This window comes from Procambarus clarkii, chromosome 19, assembly GCF_040958095.1.
Source record: "Procambarus clarkii isolate CNS0578487 chromosome 19, FALCON_Pclarkii_2.0, whole genome shotgun sequence".
Taxonomy (NCBI): domain Eukaryota; kingdom Metazoa; phylum Arthropoda; class Malacostraca; order Decapoda; family Cambaridae; genus Procambarus; species Procambarus clarkii.
In genome coordinates this window covers 19,954,409-19,975,571 of record NC_091168.1, presented here as the reverse complement: position 1 = coordinate 19,975,571, position 21,163 = coordinate 19,954,409, and the positions used below count along the sequence as shown (strand labels likewise).

Here is a 21,163-nt window from a genome sequence, read left to right as displayed (position 1 = left end):
GACTCGGGACCTCTAGTGGCGTCGTCAGGGCGCTCCCCACCATTTCCATAACTCTTTTAAATACCATTGGGGGCGAGAATGTTAACTTTTAGTGCGCATTTACCGCGGATGTTGGGAATGTTTACCTCGGGAAGGATATGGGATCCCACATGTGTAGCTGGTCATAAGGGCACCGTCCCCAGGTGCTCGGGGAGGTTGTGGCGCTGTCACATGCTTGCTGGAATGTTATTGGTCGATGCGTGCTGTTCGGGAGAGGGGGGGGGGGGTACCTTCTACCTGTATAGGGGGAAGGGGTTACCTTCTACCTGTATAGGGGGAAGGGACTACCTTCTACCTGTATAGGGGGGCTACCTTCCACATGTATAGGGGGAAGGGGCTACCTTCTACCTGTATAGGGGGAAGGGGCTACCTTCTACCTGTATAGGGGGGGCTACCTTCCACATGTATAGGGGGAAGGGACTACCTTCTACCTGTATAGGGGGGGGGGGGCTACCTTCTACCTGTATAGGGGGAAGGGGCTACCTTCTACCTGTATAGGGGGGCTACCTTCCACATGTATAGGGGGAAGGGGCTACCTTCTACCTGTATAGGGGGAAGGGGCTACCTTTTACCTGTATAGGGGGAAGGGGCTACCTTTTACCTGTATAGGGGAAGGGGCTACCTTTATAGCTGCCCCAGCCAGGAAGTGTTACAGCAGCTAGGAAGGGAAGGAAGGGTTACATAAAAACAAACGTAACTGCAGAAGGCCTATTGGCCCATATGAGGCAGCTCCTATTTATAACCGCCCAATCCCACTCGTATACATGTCCAACCCACGTTTGAAACAATCTCCTTACCCTAACTCTTCGCCTTCCCAGTGAATGCAATTTAAGCTTTGTTAATCGTTCTTCATATGAAAGATTTCTAATTTGGGGAATTAACTTTGTCATCCTACGCTGAACACGTTCAAGTGAATTTATATCCATTCTACAGTACGGCGACCAAAACTGAACTGCATAATCTAAATAGGGCCTAACCAGAACAAGATGTAGCTGAAGAACAACACCAGGTGTTTCGTTACTAACGCTCCGATTAATAAATCCCAGTGTCCTATTTGCCTTATTACGAACATGCATTCATGCATTGATCCTATGGGTTTAAATTCTTACTAATCATAACTCCCAGATCCCTTTCGTAATCCGACTTGGCAATCTCGACACCATCTAGCTCGTATCTTGTAACTAATTACCATCATTACCTAGCCTCAAAACTTTACATTTGTCAGCATTAAACTGGATCTGCCAATCTCTTAATCATTTCAAAACCCTATTTAGATAAACTTGAAGTGATAGCGAGTCTTCTTCCGTGTTAATTTCCCTGCCGATTTTTGTATCATCGGCAAATTTGCAAATGTTGCTACTCAAACCTGAATCTAAATCATTTATATATATTATAAACAACAGAGGTCCCAAGACAGAGCCTTGAGGCACTCCACTTACAACATTTTCCCACTCTGACTTGACCCCATTTATACTAACTCTGTTTCCTTTGGAATAACCATGCCCTAATCCAGCTTAATATAGCACCCCCAATACCATGAGCCTCTATCTTTTTAATCAGTCTTGCATGTGGCACTGTATCAAAAGCTTTGCTAAAGTCAAGGTACACAACATCACAATCCTTGCCACTATAAACTGCCTTAACTATGCTGGAACAGGAAGCTAGGAAGCACCTAGCGTCTGTCGTTGTTCGCCAGTTGCGAACTTCTCCCACGAACTACGGGTACAAATGCCCTTGAATTTGAGGGTTGTTTTTGGTAGTTCTTGGATGTATTTTTGATGTGAAAAGTTGCATTCCAAAATGTGTTTTGTACACGTTGGCAGTGTTGAAGGAGTGGGAGTTTGGGTGACCCGGGGACCCGCTGCTCTTGCTGGTGATCAAGAGTCTGTCATCTCTTCCGCCACCAGACGGCCCGTTGACGGCCCGGTCAAGCACCCCGGCCAGTAGCCCTGGGGCGGCCAGCTGACCCCATCTACCCGTTTTGGGCTCCTCCCACTCTCCCCAGTCTACTCGTCTTGGCCCCGGCTAAGCATCCTAACTCGGCCGGCCAGTCTTGGCCTTGGTCAAGCAACCCAACCTCCTCCTCGGCCGGCCAGTTGACACTTCTACCCGTCTTGGCACCACTCATATTTAACTTTAAGCATTATTGCACAACGCCGTGTTCCAATGGTGGGCATGGTAGCTGCCTCGTTGTGCCAGCGTTAGGTATGATAATTATCATTACCTAACCACCATGTGCGTTGGTTCTGAGGATCAACGTCCCCGCGGCCCGGTCTCTAGCAAGGCCTGCTTTATGGTGGTCTAGTCAACCAGTCCATTTTTCGTCTCTTGCTCTTGCTGTTCGACCCTCCAGTCATGTTGCCTTCAAGGCTTGTGGTGTTATTGCCATTGACCAAAAATTGCTTGGCGCCGCACCAAGCAACAGCCTGGTGGACCAAGCTTTCACAAGTCGAGCCTGGCCCCGGGCCGGGCTTCGGGAGTAGAACAACTTCCAGAACCCCATCAAGCAGGTATGATGAAGATAAAGTAATTATCAAAATTGTCTTGTTTCACACAGGCACCATGGGCGTGGACAGTAACTGTTGAGGCGAACATGTCAAGGTGACGGAAAAGGAAAAGGTTGTCCAGGGAAAAAAAAAAGTTGTAGAAGTGACGATGTGTGTGATGTGATAGCAGGCGGGCTGTCCGCCTCGCTGACATGATGATAGCCAAGCGAAGGTTGCTCCGTTACATAGACCTGCGAATGTTTACGTTCGAAGGTTCTTCGAATGTGTTTCAGCATGTATGGATGTCTATATATGAATGTGTAGCATTCACTTGTACACTCTAGTGTAGGGGAGGGGGCGTCGCCCTTGACAACACTGCTTGCTTGTTTATTTTGGTCGAGGTCCCTCGTTCAGTTGCTGTTTTTATGACGCTAGTGTGTTGAGCGACCTTGTGTGCCTGGCATTATGCGGGCGGGCACTCCTCCTGTGTCTCGTCCTTCGTCAGCAGTGCTGGAACCCTCTGACGCTGACCGTGGTCGTGTTGAACACATGGCCAGTCATCTCTCTAAGTTTTAACTTGTGCAAAGTTTAATGGAGTTGGGTAAGCCGTATATATATGTATTCAGAATGTCAGTCAACAAAGTCAAATGCGGATCATCCACCGTGACAAGCTCAATTGCCCCAGGATACTGTGCTCGCTCCAGTACCCTTCTCACCATATCGCACATAGACACTATAATACCGTGTCGTCCCTTGCAGATGACATTTAAGATTTTCATGGGAGTAGATAACACAGAAGACAGCAAACCTCTAATCAGATGTAAATAACAGCCTTTCAATGGGCCACAATTATGTTTAAAGAAGATAAGTTCCAGCTCCTGCGCCATGGAAAAACGAAAATATACTATACTAGACCTCTGAGAGATGCTAGGCTGTTGACCACTACTTTACACCCAATACATGACCTTCAGCCTCCTAAAAAGTGAGTGCTTACAGGAACCATTTGGTCAAGATAGTGCTACCATACAGAGAGGTTCCGTTGTATTAGTTTTGTAGAGGACAAGGAATAAAAGCCGGAAAGCAAACATTCCTAGACGCAGTATACAACATACATGTACTGTGTTGGGCCCAGGACGGCTTGGACAGGTTCTGCAGTTATAAGTTTTCTAGAATGCCATTTGAGTCAGTTCGGTAATACAAGAAGGGAACTGTTGGGGGATCGAACAGCACATTTGTGTGTGACCAAATAGTTGCAGTAATTACTGTCATTTTAGGAGGATGGCTTAACAAAATCATTCGTAGAAAACCTGAGGTTTGTATGGTGGAAACACCCTGTATTATGTAGGCTGGGTGTTGTTGGGGGGGGGGGGGATCTATCTATCGGGGGAAAATACCAAGCCATTGCGACTATATAGCACTGGGAAAGGGTCAGGATAAGGATTTGGGATGGGACGGAGGGAAGGAATGGTACCCAACCACTTGGACGGTCGGGGATTAAACGCCGACCTGCATGAAGCAAGACCGTCGCACTACCGTCCAGCCCAAGTGGTTGGGTATAGGGAAGGGGGGTGTTCCTAGGGTGATTAACGGACGCTCGACCTGCATCAACACCTCGTTAATCAAGCTGGAGTTACAGAAGTGTTGCTACATTTCACTTCTGAAGAGTGGTTTACTCATGACCAGTTACCTGGATCTTACCTGAAGAGGCTCTCGGGAGTGGTTCTACTTTGAGACGGCCAGGGAGCCAGGCTCGACTTGTGATAACTTGGTGCAACAGGCTGTTGGTTGCTGCTGTCCGTAGGCCCACATATCCATAACAACCCGGTTGGTCCGGCATTTCTTGCAAGAATTTAACTAATTTGTTCTTGAAGTCCACCTTTGTTCCGGCAATATTTCAAATACTTGCTGGGAGAGTATTGAATAGCCGTGGACATCTGATGTTCAGTGTCCTCACGGGTTCTATTCTGCATTTCCTTCCGTATCTTTCGCTCCAGTATGTTGTTATTCTACTGTGCTGGTTTGGGAAATGCCATGGAAACCTGCCCATTATTATTTCTATTGTTCAGTTTATCGACATTGGCTTGTCCATCAGTGACTTGGTCACCTGCTTCTCCAGATCCTCGGTGAATCAGATTCCTGATCGGTGAGTGGTACTTGACAGCTCTGGAATGTGACGCAGCTGGCTGTCAGAATACCATTGTCCCGCTCACCGTTGATCACAGTGTAATGTACATTGTGGTCAACGGTCATTGTAGGCGTTTGTACAATGTCTAGATTTTCAGGATGATTGGAAAGCTTGCTTTCTTACTTTTAATAATCACTTTTGATAATTGCTTCTTTGTCGAGTTTCTTGCTTTCTTACTTTTTATAACGGCCTATTTTTTGACAATTGCTCGCGTTCTTTTGACAGTTGCTATCTTTGTTTTTTGATAACTACTTGAAGGTAATAGGCCACGCATATGGCCACAATGGTATACCGGTGTACCGGGGCGGTATTAATAAGGACAAGTGTGAAGTTGTCAACCGGTCATGAAATTGAAATTGAAATAAGTTTATTGAGGTAAAATACCCACAAAGGGATGAGGTAGCTCAAGCTATTCTCACCCCGTTCAGTACAACGTGTTAATACATACATACACACACATCACAAGCAATAAACGTATTGCCAAACATTCTGAGAGAGAAATATATACATTTCCTCCTTTACACCTCGGTAATGAAGTCATTGATGAGTCCAGGTGAGATGAGAGTGGCTGGGCCCCCTCCCTGCTCTGGTATGTTGCCTGTCTCTCTGAATGTTTAGTGAAGGTGTCGGGGGAGAGGGGGGAGGGAGGAGACCCACTTGGGAGAGTGGGAGCACCTGGTGAGAGAGAGGGAGGGAGGGAGGCAGAACAGTATGGTGAACATCACCATTGAGTGACAGTAAACACCCCCACACCCCCACCCCTCCAACCCCGCGGGAGGGATAATGACTACAAATAGACAGTCTCTGGGGCCCGTCATCGCCAAGATCTCCGCGACAGGAAGAGCCTCAAACCTCGTGACAATTCGTTTCGGTTTGTCCCGGGGGGGGGGGGGGGGCTGCATTCTTTCAAGCGCGTCGTCATCTTCCATTTGTACAGGCAATTTTCTCCCGAGAGTTGGAGGCGCGGTAGAAGTTACGATAGTTAAACTAGGTTGTAAATATATAGCCCTAGGGAACCCAGGAGGCCTGGGCGCTGGTAAGACATTGATCTTCACAACCAACTCGAGAGTATTAAAGCTTTTTAAATACACATTCTTCAGTTCCGGCCTAAGAGGAATCACTCTTTCAAAAATTCTTTTATGAAGTACGGGAGGTTTCATATCATCCTTCAGATGCGTCCTGACAGTCATGGATAATGCAGCGTACCCAGACATGTGGTATGTTGGTGACCTTGGAGGAGATCTCAAGTTCAAAAGTTCATCCTTTCAAGGTGCTTTACTAATTTCTTCCTGCTTGCTTTCTCCACTGGTATGTTGCTTCCTGCTGCCTCTCTTCTTTATTAATATTAGCATTACATGCGCCTTTTTCCAGGTTTCTGGCAGTTCTCTTATTATCAAGTATTTTGTTTACATTTTTTTACCTTGCGGGTAACTGTACCCGTGTCCTTGGGCAGCCTTGGTGATGCCAGGCGTGGCTCTGCTGCTGGTGTCTGGTCCCTGCAGGTGGTCTTGTTTTTGACTTCTTCAGTCTTTCAAGGCCCCGAGTTCGAATCCCTGGTGATACAAGTGAATTAAATGTACAGTTTAACTTCCTTCCTGTCCTCTTCTCTTGTTCTCCTCCTCCTCCTTCTCTCGCTGTGTCCCCTGTGCCGTGCCAGCGCCGCCTGTGTTCACTAGCGTCTACCTACACCAGGTTAGGTTAGGTGTAGTCTCTGTACGTCTACCTAGCGTGTATTACACCACTTTGTCTGTGTCCTGAGCTGTGCCCGCCCCGGAGGGTATACCCTTACTCCCCTCTCGCTTATACGGTCCAATTATATCTTGGGTTTGTTTTATCAGGCTAGAAACTGTTTAGTAAACTTTGTGTGTGTGTGTGTGTGTGTGTGTGTGTGTGTGTGTGTGTGTGTGTGTGTGTGTGTGTGCGCGCGCGCGCGCGTTTTGTGACTATTCAGAACGCCATTTGGAGTAAATGTAGTCAATAATTGGGCTCTAATTCTTTGGTTCCACCCCGCAAATTTGAGGAAGTTTCCTAGACCAGTTGAGGTCTATAGTGTTCCTGCTGGTTGTTGGGGCTGGTACTTACCTGTCACTGACTACTGTCTGACACCGCCTACTGTCACTGTCTACGGGGGAGTGAGGTCTGGCTCTGTACATCCCCCCCCCCTTCCTTCTAGCCTTGTTATACCTTTGCTTTATAATGTAACTCTTAACTTTGTCGACCCTGGCCTTAAAGTTTTGAATGGAGGTGTTTCCCGAACTACTTTCAGTGCATTCCTCTTACTAACTACCAGTAAGAGTAATTCCTTGCATATTTTTGTTTACTCATTTGCATTTCCAGCTTCAAACATGTGCTTGCTTCATAGTTTCTCTCACGTTAAAGAGGGGTCTCCATGTCCACCTTGCCAATTCCCCTCAATCATGTGCCCCTGTTCTCCTTCACGCTTGTTAGGCCTAGTTCCCTTAACTTACCTCATAGTTCAGCCCTCTTAGGCTCTGTCACAAATTTGATTGCAAACTTTTGTTATTCTTTCAATGTTGGTTTTAGGCTTCAAGAAGTGCGGCTTGGAGACCGGTGCTGAAGTATTGGTGCAACAGAAGTTGTGTAGATTATCGTGAGAGAGCCCTGGTCTAGGTTTGTAAGGTATGCCAGCGTCCTTTGTGCTGGGGGAGAAGTGGTGTCGGGAGGAGGAGTGTCAGGAGGAAGAAGAAGAGTGTCAGGAGGCGGCGGCGGCGTGTAAGGCGCGAAGAGAAAGTTGACACAAACTCAGGCTGAGAGACACTGTAGGGCCGGAGCCCCCAACAGGGGTCATGGGAGTGGCTCCTGGGTGTGGGCTCTCTGGTGCAGCCACCACTGCCACCCACCTTGTTCTGCCCCCATCTACACCCCCCTCCCTCACCCCCACCTAAAGTACGTGTACCACACGAGGTACAGACAGACAGGACCGGTGACCGACAACCTTGCTTGTTTTTAGTGTAGTGTAATATGGTACTTTATGATCGTATTTGACACACGTCCGTCTTGAACACTTGCTGTTCTTCCTCGTACACTTAATGGCAAACTATTCATTCATACATGCATGTATGTATGTATGAATGTATGTAGAAGTTTCCGGTGCGCGCTGCCAGACAAGAGAGCCCTATCCCCCCCCCCCCCCTCCCACCGGTAATAACCTCGTCTTTACTCCAGTCTTCCTCCCCATCTTTATCAGGCGTCCTCCATACTTGGTGTCCTCTCTGCCTGTTACTACCTTACTGCTGTATACAGCAACCACCTCTTCCAGCGGTGCATTACTCTCCATACTAGTCTCTCATCGCCACCTTTCCTCAAGTGTGGTCAAGGTTACCGGCATTGTTGCAATGCTGCCGTTCGTGCAAGAAGTACCGGACCAACCAGGTTGTTGTGCGTATGTGGGCCTGCAAGTCGCTCCAAGCAACAGCCTTAGCGATGAAATTATCTCGACACAAGCCTGGCCCCAGGCCGGAGTTGGGGAGTAAAAGAACTCTGAGAACCACCTTCAGGCACACTCCAGGTAAAGAGTCCTAGCTAAATCCTCCCAGGGCATTTGACCCTCTTCTGGGTATTGTTGTAATGCATCACTTGCCAGCACAATGTGTAGCGAGTCTTAGCATTCCAGACTGTGTTGTGTTAAGTAGTCGTCCTCCTGTGTGGGGGCTGGCGGGGAGACTGTGGTGGTGGTGGTGGAGGCTGACAGGAGGGGGGGGGAAGGGGGTTGTGGTTACAGCAGCATCTAGCGACAAGACACGTCTGCGTCCCCAACATGTCGGTCACTTCCGCTGCTGGCACGTCACGGGGCTCCCCTCCCAGGACCCCCTCCCCCCCTGCACCACACCTGGTGGTGGCGGTGATCATCGTCACTGTTGCTGCTGGACGAATGCAAGACCACTCCACCGTACCTGAGTGTTGACACTTACTGTGGACGGGGCACGTCCTCTCCAAGCCTCCCTGCAAAGGAAAAATTATGTACCAAAATGTCCAGCCCAGCCCAGTCAGGCCTCCACGAATAGAAAACGCGTCAGCCCGTCAGTTTTGCTTGCCGCTATTATTTTTAGTAGATCATATTTTGAACGTTGAGGAGTTATACTACTATGTCTATGCGACGCAGTAGTGGAGGGGACGGGTTGCCCACACTAGCACGATGCTAGATTAAGCTTAGCAAAGTTTTGAAGCCTTCTTGTTTTATATATTCAAATTAAATTTTACCAAAGTCTAATGCATTCTTGGTTTACAAAATTATGGGGATTTTTTTATAGTATACTTGGCTTTAATTACTTACCTGCCACTGATTACGGGGAAGTGACGCATGCGTGTGTGTGTGTATACTCGCCTAGTTGTGCTTTCAGGGGTTGAGCTTTGGCTCTCTGGTCCCGCCTCTCACGTCCCACATAGACGTGTATGTGTGGATACTTAAGGCAGTGTCGTCAGTCAGTCAATCGGTGGTGCATTATTTGGTCCTGTCTGCTCTTCACACTCTTCCTTGTTCACTCTCTCCCCTCCATTACATTTCCTCTCCCAATCTCTCTCTCCCTTTTCCCCTTTGTCGTATCCTCTCCCATCCTTCCTATTGTGTTTATCTACCCAGGTACCTGGATTGTACCTGGATAGGGTTCTGGTAGTTTTTCTACTCCTCAAACCTGGCCTTGGTCCAACAGACTGTTGCTTGGAGCGGCCCGCAAGCCCACCTTGAGCGCTCTTCCTCTCATTTTCTCTAGCGATGTCAGGTCTAGTTTTTTCAGTATTCATCCGACTCTATTAGTCTCGTTTATTTTGCATCGCGTGTTAACATAGACATGGAGGAATGAATAGGGTGAGCGTGGCCCCGCGTGGTGGTGGTGTGGCCCGGGTTGGAGGTGTCGTGGCCCGGGTTGGAGGTGTCGTGGCCCGGGTTGGAGGTGTCGTCGTCGTGAGCGTCAGTAGGTCACAAACAAGCAGGTCCACAGTTATAAAACAGCGCTCCTACCCCCCACCCCACCCCCCCTCCCTCCACCTTCCCCTCACCCACAAGCAGACACGATCATAATGAAGCGGAGCTTTATCCCCTCACCCCTCCCCTCACCCCTCCCCTCACCCCTCCTCTCACCCCTCCTCTCACCCCTCTCATGTGTCTGCCACCTCTCCAAGTTGGAAGAGCACCACCCCTCGTCTGAGGTAGGGTGAGGAAGAGGCTCAGTTTACCTGGTCACTGGACACCCCTCCCTCCCCTCCCCCCCCCCCCACACGGGCACTGGACCCTGCCTCACCTGGTCGATAACTTCCACAAGAATGGGACGTAAACCCCCTCACGTGGTCTACCACGTGAAGGGGTTCATATTTACCTGAAATATTAAGAACGTCAATTGAAGTTGTTAACGTTTATAATGTATTTGCCCGAGTGTTGTTGTTGTTACAGTGCACGGTAATGTGACGCAGGTTGTTAATGATGGCGTAGTTTCCCGGTTGTACTTGTGGAGTGTGAACTACGGCTCTGGGGGCGGCGTTGTTGGTGCGGTGTTGTGGTGAGGGAGGCTGTCGCGGTGGCTGCCTCGAATAATAGGTGATATCTAAAGGAGGCTGACGACAGCTTGGAGAAAGTCTTATAAGCTCTCCTGCTGGTGCTGCTCCCGGTGGGGCTCCCTCCTGCTGCAGGGCACCACAACTCTCCATGATGGCTTGGTAGAGGGCAGCTGTCGTAGTGTGTGTGTGTGTGTGTGTGTGTGTGTGTGTGTGTGTGTGTGTATGTAGTCATGATGATCTTCTACGTCTAGCTGGCCAAGTTGATCTCCTGCTTGAGGATGAGTATTGTGGTAAATGTTCTCAAGTTCAAGCTACGCGCCGACAAATTCGTAGAAATTGCATAACTCTTGGTATTGTTGGATTTTGAAATATCTGAAGAACTTAAACGTGCGGATAAATTGACAACCGAGTTACGTGTGAACTTGGAAAGATTAAGGTTTTGACTTCTTGAGTGAATTTCACGTGTTTGAAACGTAAATATGAGAACTATAATGATACAAATGTAGAAAGGTGTAAAATTATTCATCTGTGGGAAGTGCATAAACTGGGTATACCTGCATTCATTTGGCAGGACCCAGAAGAGGCACCCTTCAATTTCTCTCAGACAATTCACTCTCATTTGAGAAAGAAGTACCTCCTCTGGGATCAGGATTCGTCTGTAGAAAACAAATATTTGTCGACCATTTTTCGGGTTTGAATAGTTGGGCCATACACTAGAACTTGTGATTTGAGAACTGGTACAAACTGTATTTGAAGAGATGTCAGTTGATGGTGACGTTATTGGGCGTGTCTGGCACTTGTGTGACGTCAGCTCTGGGTACTTGTGGAGGCTGTGGTGTCAGCTCTGGGTACTTGTGGAGGCTGTGGTGTCAGCTCTGGGTACTTGTGGAGGCTGTGGTGTCAGCTCTGGGTACTTGTGGAGGCTGTGGTGTCGGCTCTGGGTACTTGGGCTCAATACAGCAGCCAGGAACACGCCAGCTTGAAGAGTAGAACTCTGGGAACCGACTACAGGTAAACAATGATGATGCCCAATATTGTTGCTGTGTTTGTGACGTGTTCTAAAGCAACCAGCACTAGTCATTTGTAGTTACACACTGTTGTAGCACTATCTTAAGTACTATTGTAGACCACGACCACCACCACCACTACCACCATCACCACCACCACCATTACCACAGTTGCGGCCGCAAATAAATACAAATCTGCGAGAAAGTCGACTCATCCGGAAGTTGATAGTTGGTCACGGAGTGTTGCATATTGCTGCCACGCGTGTGTGGAGATGTGCGCGCGCATGCATGTGTGTGTATGCGCATGCACGTGGGTGTGCGTGCATGCACGTCGTAGGGTTGATTACGTAGGACGCAGCTGTTGCCTTAAGTGATGACGTAAGCGCTTGCCACCCCAGATAGCCGCCTTCCGTCATCTCCGTAAATTCCAGAAACATCAATTTCTGCAACACAGCTGGGCGGTGTTGAGTGTGTTGACGGCGGGGCCAGACCTGCCGCACGACTCATTGATGACACGCTCGCTGTGTGCTCACACGATAGCCAAAGTACATGTACTGTAATTTAATTTAAACAAAGGCCATGGTTAAAGGATATGATTGGCTGCTCCACCTGGTGGAGCAGCCAGTCATTCATTCATTCTGGCCTGCTGGTGGGGTTGATTAATGGGCTGGTTGATCGGTTGATCCCTAGTTAGGGGTGGCGTTTGGTTCACCTGAGGGGGGGGGGAGGTGGAACTTACTGGGTGAAAGCCAGAAAGGCATCTTAAACTGACCTCATGGAGTGGGGTTGACGGCAGTACCGTCGGTCAAGAGTATAGTCAAGGACGGACATTACCCCCCGTCCACACTATCCCTCCATTAGTTCGTCCTCGCCACCTGAGTGATGGGGTGGAGCCCTCCAATGGTGGCCCAGGCTCCGTATTTACCCAGGTTGGGAGGCAGAGGGGCGAGGCTGGGAGGAATGTGGAGTGGTGGAGGCGGGCGGGAGTTGAAGCCCCGGTGTTTCCGGCGGTAGTTGCTCTCCTGCTGCTGCTGCTCCTCGTGCCGGCCAAGGTCGCCTGCTGGTGGTGGTGGTGCAGGTCGCTCTTCATAGTCACCGTGATGTGGCACCTTCCCTCCCGTCAGTCACCACACACGCCCCCCAATCTTTCCTGCCATCTCCCAGGCTTCTCCATCTCGTACGGTGTCCTCTGCAGTCGTACGGTGTCCTCAGTTTTTGTCCACGTTATGTTCCGTTGTCCTTGCACAAAGTTTTTCAGTTTTACATAGACGTGTTTTGGGTTTCCTTAAATATCAGCAACTTGTATTTTGTAATATTTATCTTGAACTTCCATTAATGGTTTCACTCGTAGATCGCTAACTTTTATTTCTCTGGTCCAAGTTTCTCGTCGTCGACCGGAGAGTTGGGTGTTCATAAAAGGGTAATTCAGATGTTTGCTTTAATATCTTGGAGAACGCTGTCTCCGTATTGTTTGGGGGTCTCGCTCTTGCTGTGTCTTGAGCACATTGCAAGCTGTGCTTCTCTTCCCGAGGCCTTGGCTGAAGTTTGTTAGGCCTACTAGGATGCTATGGGGGAGGGGGAGCTTGTACACATTATTCACAAAAGTTTATTTAATTGTAGTCATTAAAGCACCCTATACCCTACTTTGCTGCGTCATTCTGTCTCCTGAAGCAGGCCTATATCAACCCATGAATATCTTTTTCAATGAGCTACGATCTACACACAGAGACCGACTGGCAAGACCCTTCCTTGACCGACATGTGTATTGGTGATTTAGGTGGTCATTTCTGTACCTTTGTTGCTTAAAGGTTTCTTTTAAGTAAGGGGGGCAAGGTTGAGAGGCGAGGAAGATTGGCTTATCAGTGGTGAGGAGCGGAACCGCGCGTCGGGGCCACTGTGGTGTGTGAAGGCTGGGGAGGGGGAGGATGTTGCTGAGAAGGTTGGGGGCCATGAGGAGATGGTGGCCTCAGGCTGGGCTTGAGAAGACACATCTCTGGAAACCCACCACAGGTACACATAGAGGTAAACATCACGTCTGCTCTCCCTACTACCACAATAACCGGCACTTGCCTACCAAGAGGAACCCCGCCATTTCCTCTTTAAAGTTGTATATAGTCCGCTTTAAGCGGTTCTTGATCTACAGTATACGATTCGTTCGCTATAAACAGTGTTTCTTACTATTTCAGAAGTCATGACTAAGGTCACAACATGACAAGACCCGTAGAAATGTGTAACTAATATTGCCAGAAAATATTGTAGAATAGAACTAAACCAAAACGAGAGAGGAATACCTGACAACGTCAATTCTTTAATACAAATGTATAAGATCGATAAGTGATTAAGTGTTGTAATTGTGAGTTCACTTGTGAGGCTAGCGTGAGTTAGCGTCAGCAAGTGGAGGCGAGGCGTGAGGCCGGGGATGTCCCCAGTGGCACACAGTACAAGAATGGTGCAGCATCTTGCTTCACAGTACACCCACGTCAACACTACCATGAACAACGGTGAGTACTGTGTCTGTCTTTGTTACACTGGGTAGTTAGGCCCTAGGCACTTATCAGGTACCTAGTACCTAGGGCCTAACTACCCAGGTACCTAGGGTCTAACTGGGTAGTGGGGCCCCTAATCACCTGGGTAGTTAGGCCCAGCATCCACCTATAACACTTCCACCACCATGAAATAAACTAAAAATATAATATAGCATCTACATGTAGTTGGGCCGTGTTTATCTCCCCTCCTACGCTAAGTGGTGCCTGGAATTGCCTAGTTGTGCTGGCTGGGCTTCAGCTCCTGGGTTTAACCTAAACCCTCACTTCTGAAACACACAATATTAATCTTCGTCTACTATCGACGATGCCAAGTTCAGTAGTCAGTCCTTGTCCTGATCCGTCTGTTCCCCGGTATTTTGTATATAGTGATCATGTCTTCCTTATTTCTTCGATTGGCGCTAAGTTTAACTCCCTTAGGATTTTCCAATAAGTGTGTGCATTCCATCATTCCATAGTTTGGTTGTTTTCGCGAGTGTGTGTTCGCTGAGGACATTCGTGAAGCAATATTGCACAAATCTGCAAAATTGTTGAATAATATGCTCGTTCCTGCCGTACTGTATACAAGATAGACCTATATAAGGATTACCGGAAGTGGGCAGATACCGAAGCTGTGAAGAAAGCTTTGGACCGTCTTGGGTAGTGTGTGTGTGGGTGTGTGGGTGGGTGAGAGGACTCAGTCTTCAGCCAGACTCGACCATCCTTGACTCGTTTTGTATTCATCAAAGACGTTGTGTTACAAAGGTTAAACATGTTGGTTGAAATCTCAAACGGGTGTAGCGGGCCAGAGCATCCGTGGGTGTGTACCCCGCTCTTGACACGCCAGGGTACACCCTTGTGTCCTAGCTTTCATCGTCCCTGGTGCAGGTAGTAGGACAAAGGTGTAACCCAGCTCACTAGTGGCCCGTCACCAGACCTACAGACAGGCGCCGGGCCGTGTGCCCAGCGTCTGGTCTCCGCTGGAGAGCGTGAGGAGGCATCACTACCATCTAAGTCCTGGCTTCTTATGGCCAGTTATTAGTGTGTGGGCGTGTGTGTGTGGCGTGTGTGTGTGGGCGTGTGTGTGTTGTGTGTGTGTGTGTGTGTGGGCGTGTGTGTGTTGTGTGTGTGTTGTGTTGTGTGTAGTGTGTGTGTGTGTGTGTGCTCGTCTAGTTGCGCTTGGGGGAGTTGAGCTTCGGCTCTTTGGTCCCGCCTCTCGACTGACTAAACTGGTGTACAGTTATAAGTGACGGAGTAGACGGGACCCTAACAACAAGAACAACCTTGTTTATCAGCTTATTGACGCTAGTTCAGGGCATGCGGTTACCTTGCGCTGGTTCAGAGGACCAGTCTCCTCGCGGCCCGGTCTCTGACCAGACCTGGTTGGTGGTCTGATCAACCAAATTGTTGGACGCGGCTGCGAGCAGACAGATGGTGTCTGAATCACAGCCTGGTTGATAAGGTGGGCGTGCATGCGTGCGCGCCTGGTGTAAGGCGTGCGTGCGCGCCTGGTGTAGAGCGCGCGTGTGCTCCTGGTGTAGAGTGCGGGTATCGATCGGTGGGCAGGCGGTGCAGGGCTGCAGCTGCCAAGGTTCTCCTGTGCGTCGGCGCCCCTCCAGGAGGCTCTCTGACCAGTGGTGGTGGTGGTCCTCCTCCCTGGTGACCAGTGGTGGGGGTGACGGGGGAACAGTGCACCACTGTAGGGAGCGTGGAGTCCCCACCATTGGCTCTCCAGTCTGGTGCACCTTTTAATTACTCTGCGCTAATTATGAGTTCCGCATTCTGGCTCATTTTCACCGGTGGGGGGAGTTGTTGTGCCCCACTGGGGCCAGGATGGGCAGTGGGGGTCGTCAGGGCTGGGTATTGGTGCCCCCTTTGGGGAGGGTAGCGTTTCCCCCCCCCCTTTGGGGAGGGTAGCGTTTCCCCCCCCCTTTGGGGAGGGTAGCGTTCCCCCCCCTTTGGGGAGGGTAGCGTTTCCCCCCCCTTTGGGGAGGGTAGCGTTTCCCCCCCCCCTTTGGGGAGGGTAGCGTTTCCCCCCCCTTTGGGGAGGGTAGCGTTTCCCCCCCCCCTTTGGGGAGGGTAGCGTTTCCCCCCCCCTTTGGGGAGGGTAGCGTTTCCCCCCCCCTTTGGGGAGGGTAGCGTTTCCCCCCCCCCTTTGGGGAGGGTAGCGTTTCCCCCCGCCCTTTGGGGAGGGTAGCGTTTCCCCCCCCCCCCTTTGGGGAGGGTAGCGTTTCCCCCCCCCCTTTGGGGAGGGTAGCGTTTCCCCCCCCCTTTGGGGAGGGTAGCGTTTCCCCCCCCCTTTGGGGAGGGTAGCGTTTCCCCCCCTTTGGGGAGGGTAGCGTTTCCCCCCCTTTGGGGAGGGTAGCGTTTCCCCCCCCTTTGGGGAGGGTAGCGTTCCCCCCCTTTGGGGAGGGTAGCGTTCCCCCCCTTTGGGGAGGGTAGCAGTTCCCCCCCCCCCCCCCCCTTTGGGGAGGGTAGCATTTCCCCCCCCCCCCTTTGGGGAGGGTAGCATTTCCCCCCCCCCTTTGGGGAGGGTAGCATTCCCCCCCCCTTTGGGGAGGGTAGCATTTCCCCCCCCTTTGGGGAGGGTAGCATTTCCCCCACCCCCCTTTGGGGAGGGTAGCATTTCCCCCACCCCCCTTTGGGGAGGGTAGCATTTCCCCCACCCCCCTTTGGGGAGGGTAGCATTTCCCCCCCCTTTGGGGAGGGTAGCATTTCCCCCCCCCTTTGGGGAGGGTAGCGTTCCCCCCCCCCCCTTGGGGAGGGTAGCGTTTCCCCCCCCCCTTTGGGGAGGGTAGCGTTTCCCCCCCCCCCTTTGGGGAGGGTAGCAGTTTCCCCCCCCCCCTTTGGGGAGGGTAGCATTTCCCCCCCCCCTTTGGGGAGGGTAGCGTTTCCCCCCCCCCCTTTGGGGAGGGTAGCATTTCCCCCCCTTTGGGGAGGGTAGATGGAATTTTCCCTTTGACGCTATAAAGTTGGGGTTTCATTGCAAGGAGTACAGAGAGCATGACAAAATTAATCCCAGGAATTCGAAACCTTTCTTATGAAGAGAGATTTCATAAGCTTAGCCCACTACGGGCTCACCATAGCCCGTGCTACTTGGAACTTTTTGTTCCAGGTAGCGAGTCTTAAACATCTTAAACAACTCCTAAGACAAAGAGCAAGTAATTGAAGTGTGTAAATGTATAAAATGATATAATATAGGTAATATTAATAAGGGTTTAAATACGAGTACAATAAAACCCGAAACAGTGAAATAAATAGCTGATTAGATTCAGCTAAGACCTGGGTAAATACGGGCTTGGAAACATTGTTGATGGTTTATGGAATCACCAACACTACCACGTTCGGAGACGTGGGGATCCCTGAATTGTTTCAAGCGCAGGTTAGACATGGTTTTGAATGTATTTATGTATTAAGCGGCATCGTATGAGCCAATATGGTGTATGTAGTGTCCTTTATGCGTGTGTCTGGTGTGTCAGGTGTGGTGGATGGTCAGGGTGTGGAGAGGACACTGGGCGTGGTGTTGGGCCTTAGTGCTCCTCCTCCTCCGGGAATTTTCTGTGACAGTCACTACTGTCCCCCCCCCTCCCTCACCCGTCACACAGCACCCCCTTCCACAGTCACCCGTACCCCCTCAGTCTTTCTTCCCCCCCCCCCCCCATCGTTTCCTCAGCGACCTCTCCCTCTCGCAGTCGCCAATGCCCCTCTCACCCCCTTCTGAAGGTCCCTCCCAGCTACCCCACCCGTCTCCCCAGCACCCCTCGTCTGTCCATCTCCACGGTGGGGAGGGGGTCGCACTATACTAAGACACGCGAGTGCACACTCACGCAACACAGTGTGCGTGACACACACACGCAACATAATACGTACAAACTAGATAGGGAGATTAAGGTGGGTACTTGAGGGGGAGGTCAGTAGGTAGGCCTACTCACCTAGCGCTCACACACTAACATGGACCCATGGGGGGGGGGGGCCGCTATTCAAATCCTGGCCCATAGAACGCACCCACATTTGCACATGTAGGCCTACGTAGGTACTGTGGCATCTTGATATAGGCCTAATGCCACCTGACGTCCCACAGCCCATCCTCCTGGGCGTTGCCAACGTCACTAAAGTGCCCAACACAGCCTGGTTGATCAGGCACTCGGTTGTGGTGTTATATGGATGTTAGTGGCTGTCGGGAAGGTTGGTGGGGATACCAAGCAACAGCCTGGTGGACCAAACTCTCACAAGTCGAGCCTGGCCTCGGGCCGCTCCAAGCAACAGCCTGGTGGACCAAACTCTCACAAGTCGAGCCTGGCCTCGGGCCGCTCCAAGCAACAGCCTGGTGGACCAAACTCTCACAAGTCGAGCCTGGCCTCGGGCCGCTCCAAGCAACAGCCTGGTGGACCAAACTCTCACAAGTCGAGCCTGGCCTCGGGCCGCTCCAAGCAACAGCCTGGTGGACCAAACTCTCACAAGTCGAGCCTGGCCTCGGGCCGCTCCAAGCAACAGCCTGGTGGACCAAACTCTCACAAGTCGAGCCTGGCCTCGGGCCGCTCCAAGCAACAGCCTGGTGGACCAAACTCTCACAAGTCGAGCCTGGCCTCGGGCCGCTCCAAGCAACAGCCTGGTGGACCAAACTCTCACAAGTCGAGCCTGGCCTCGGGTCGGGCTTGGGGAGTAGAACAACTCCCAGAACCCCATCAAGCAGGTAACTCTGAGGCGGCCAGACTGTACTAGCCTAGTCTAGTTTGGGTTGCGCTTCAGTTCTTGGGTCCCGGTTTCTCGGTTGTCGGGCAACGTCTCCAAATTGGTGCCTAATTAATGGGACTGTGATTGATATGAGAGATTGTGTGTAGCTGCTTGTAATAGAATGGTTGACCAGGCAGACGACCCGGCTGGAAAATCGCCTTAAATTTAAGGTAATTCAAGGTCTCGCCGTCTGGTCTGTGTTCCACACGGCTCATGGGCACCTAACCTAATCAGTGCCTAAATATGCACAATATAATAATATAAATTTGAGAATTCCTATTTTGAATGAAGAGCATGTTAAAATTAATTAACGCGTCTTTGGGGCCGGCCGCTGGATGGAATGGCCTGAGGACGAGTTGCTATACCACGGACCCAACAAATGGGGATCATAGACTACTGATTTTTGTATCACTTTAGCGAGACAGACAGACAGACACGTCTGGAGCTAACACCTAGAGTGTGGAGGTTGTCACCAGGGTGTTGGGTTACCTCGGACCTCCTCACTTCTCTTGAGTGTCTCACCTGGTCATCCTAGTGCTTAGGTGACGGTGCCAGGTGACGCTGCCAGGTGACGCTGCCAGGTGACGGTGCCAGGTGACGGTGCCAGGTGACGCGGCCAGGTGGCGCTGGGGCAACCAAGTTTGGTGCTATCCTGGCAGGTATTGTCCACCTAGGATATTAGTAAAAGTAATATCATCCCAGCCTTTGCTTCCCTCCCCCCTTAACCGTCCCCCATACTCCTGTCCCCCCAACAATGGTGGGACAGCTTGACACGTTACTGTTGGCGGGACTTGCCAGGTCCCCGGGAAGGTCACTCCCCCCCCCCCCCTAGTACTTCACCCTGGTCGGGGGGGGGGGGGGGAGGACTTAAGTGGATCAACATCTTCCCTTACTGGAATGCACATGTTTTATGCAACGCTGTAAATGTTGCTCATTGGTGCCGTAAGCTGTGTTGAAGCTGGGCTCCTGGGCCCCATCATGTACTTTTGTATGGTTGGCCCCCCCCCCCCTCCTCTTCGCTGCCAAGATGTGTATGGGGTGCATAATGTATGAAAGAGCCTTCCACCAGAAGCCTGGTGGTAGGGAGGGACGCTTCCAGGGATGTTGCTAGGGCGGAGGATAGGGTGTGGAGGGTCGGGGATAGTCGCCAGGTGGTGCTGAGGGTGAGGCGGCAGTGGTAGGCTTGGGGGATAGTATGGTGGATTGGGAAGAGGGGGAGTGGAGGAACTCCAGGAACCACCTATCCAGGTACAATCCTTATGGGTTTAGAGGTTAGCGACTAGAGGTTGTGTGATGAGTGATGGGTGGGTGACGTGAGTGATGGGTGAGTGAAGAGAGTTAAGGTTGAGTGAGATGGTGAGGGCCCCAGAGTTAAGAGCACTCTCCCTCTTCACATAAGAGGCATAACTGGCCGACCTCTCACACTGTTGGTAAGAGAACCTGATCAACGCCTCCAAAGGATACCTGATCAGCCAGGCTGTGAGCAGCCGCGTCCAACGGCTTGGTCGACCAGACCACCACCAAACATCAGGAGACCGGGCCGCGGGGGCGTTGATCCTGGGAGCCCTCGCAAGGTGTACGGTGTCAAGATATGAGAGGAGTGGAGGGACTTGTGAAGCACTTTCATACCCAGTGATAATCCCCCCCCCCATCTCTCTCTTTCTCTCTTTCTCTCTCTCTCTCTTGTTCTCTCTCTTTCTCTCTGGTCATAATGTAGACAGTTTGCTATACTTGGGTGGCGTGGGGCCAGGAAATGAAGTTCTATTTTCAGTATTATACAAAACCAGGCGGCTGATAGGGCTGCCCCCAGGACGCAGGTAGGCCTACGCTGTTAGAATATATTTTCTCTTATTGAAATATGTTTCTCTTATTGATTGGCCGTTGGCCAATCCAAATCACTCTTCGGGAACATAGAAAACGTAGATGCCATCGCCGGTCGGTAACATTATCGGTGACTTAAGTAATCTGAAGCAACTGGGGTGACAAGCCTTGATTTTTGTGGCTGGGGATTAGTGCTTGTCCCTCCTCCCCCCCCCCAGGGGCGAGGCGGGGCGGGGCGGGGTGAGGCGGGGTGAGGCGGGGCAGGGCAGGGCAGGGCAGCGAGAGAGAGTTATGCTCAGCCAGCCTCAGGGGAGGTAGTGATGCCCTACTCCCCCATTACCCTGTGGGGAGGGTTGCCTTAGCACACACCGGTATTTTTGGCCTTCCGGGGAGGCCGAGGAAGAGGCGGCCAGGCGGAGGGAAGGCTGCGTGACGGAGGGTGAACCACTGCCAGCTGGAGAAGGGTGACGGAGATCATACAAAATAGACGAAGGTGGGCGGACTGTGTATTGGACTATCGGAAAGCCTTCAACACCGTAGTGTTGAAGGCTTCACGCAATCACACCGGAGGCAAGTGTGTGTGTGATTGCACAAAACACTCAAAATGTAATCATACTGGAGTAAGAGAGCGGGGAGGGGGCCCGGGGCAGGCTTGAGGGATAAGAAGCATGATACATTAAGTGGGCCGGACACGGGTGTAGCGAGTACACTCACTCCATGTGTGTGTGTCCAGCCTCTCCCTCGCTGGCAGTTGTTGACCAGTGTATGTGTCTAGTTGTTGTTGTGTGTAGGGGAAGGGTGTATGTGAGAGATTGCTAAGGGTGGGGGGGGGGCCTGTATGTAAGTTACCTGTCTTTG

General features: G+C 51.0%; 1 protein-coding gene across 44 annotated transcripts in view; it reads left to right on the top strand.

Moving 5' to 3' along the window:
• The window catches only part of LOC123757502 (ensconsin), a 298,169-nt gene that overhangs the window by 128,959 nt on the left and 148,047 nt on the right, over positions 1–21,163 (top strand). For 2 of the 44 annotated variants that reach the window (XM_045741192.2, XM_069327072.1), the window contains exon 2: positions 13,415–13,729. The exons of the other annotated variants lie outside the window; for them this stretch is intronic. In XM_045741192.2, the coding sequence (XP_045597148.2) occupies positions 13,648–13,729 (82 nt within the window). In that variant the 5' untranslated portion in view covers positions 13,415–13,647. The remainder of the gene's footprint in view (positions 1–13,414; positions 13,730–21,163) is intronic. 44 annotated transcript variants of the gene reach the window in all.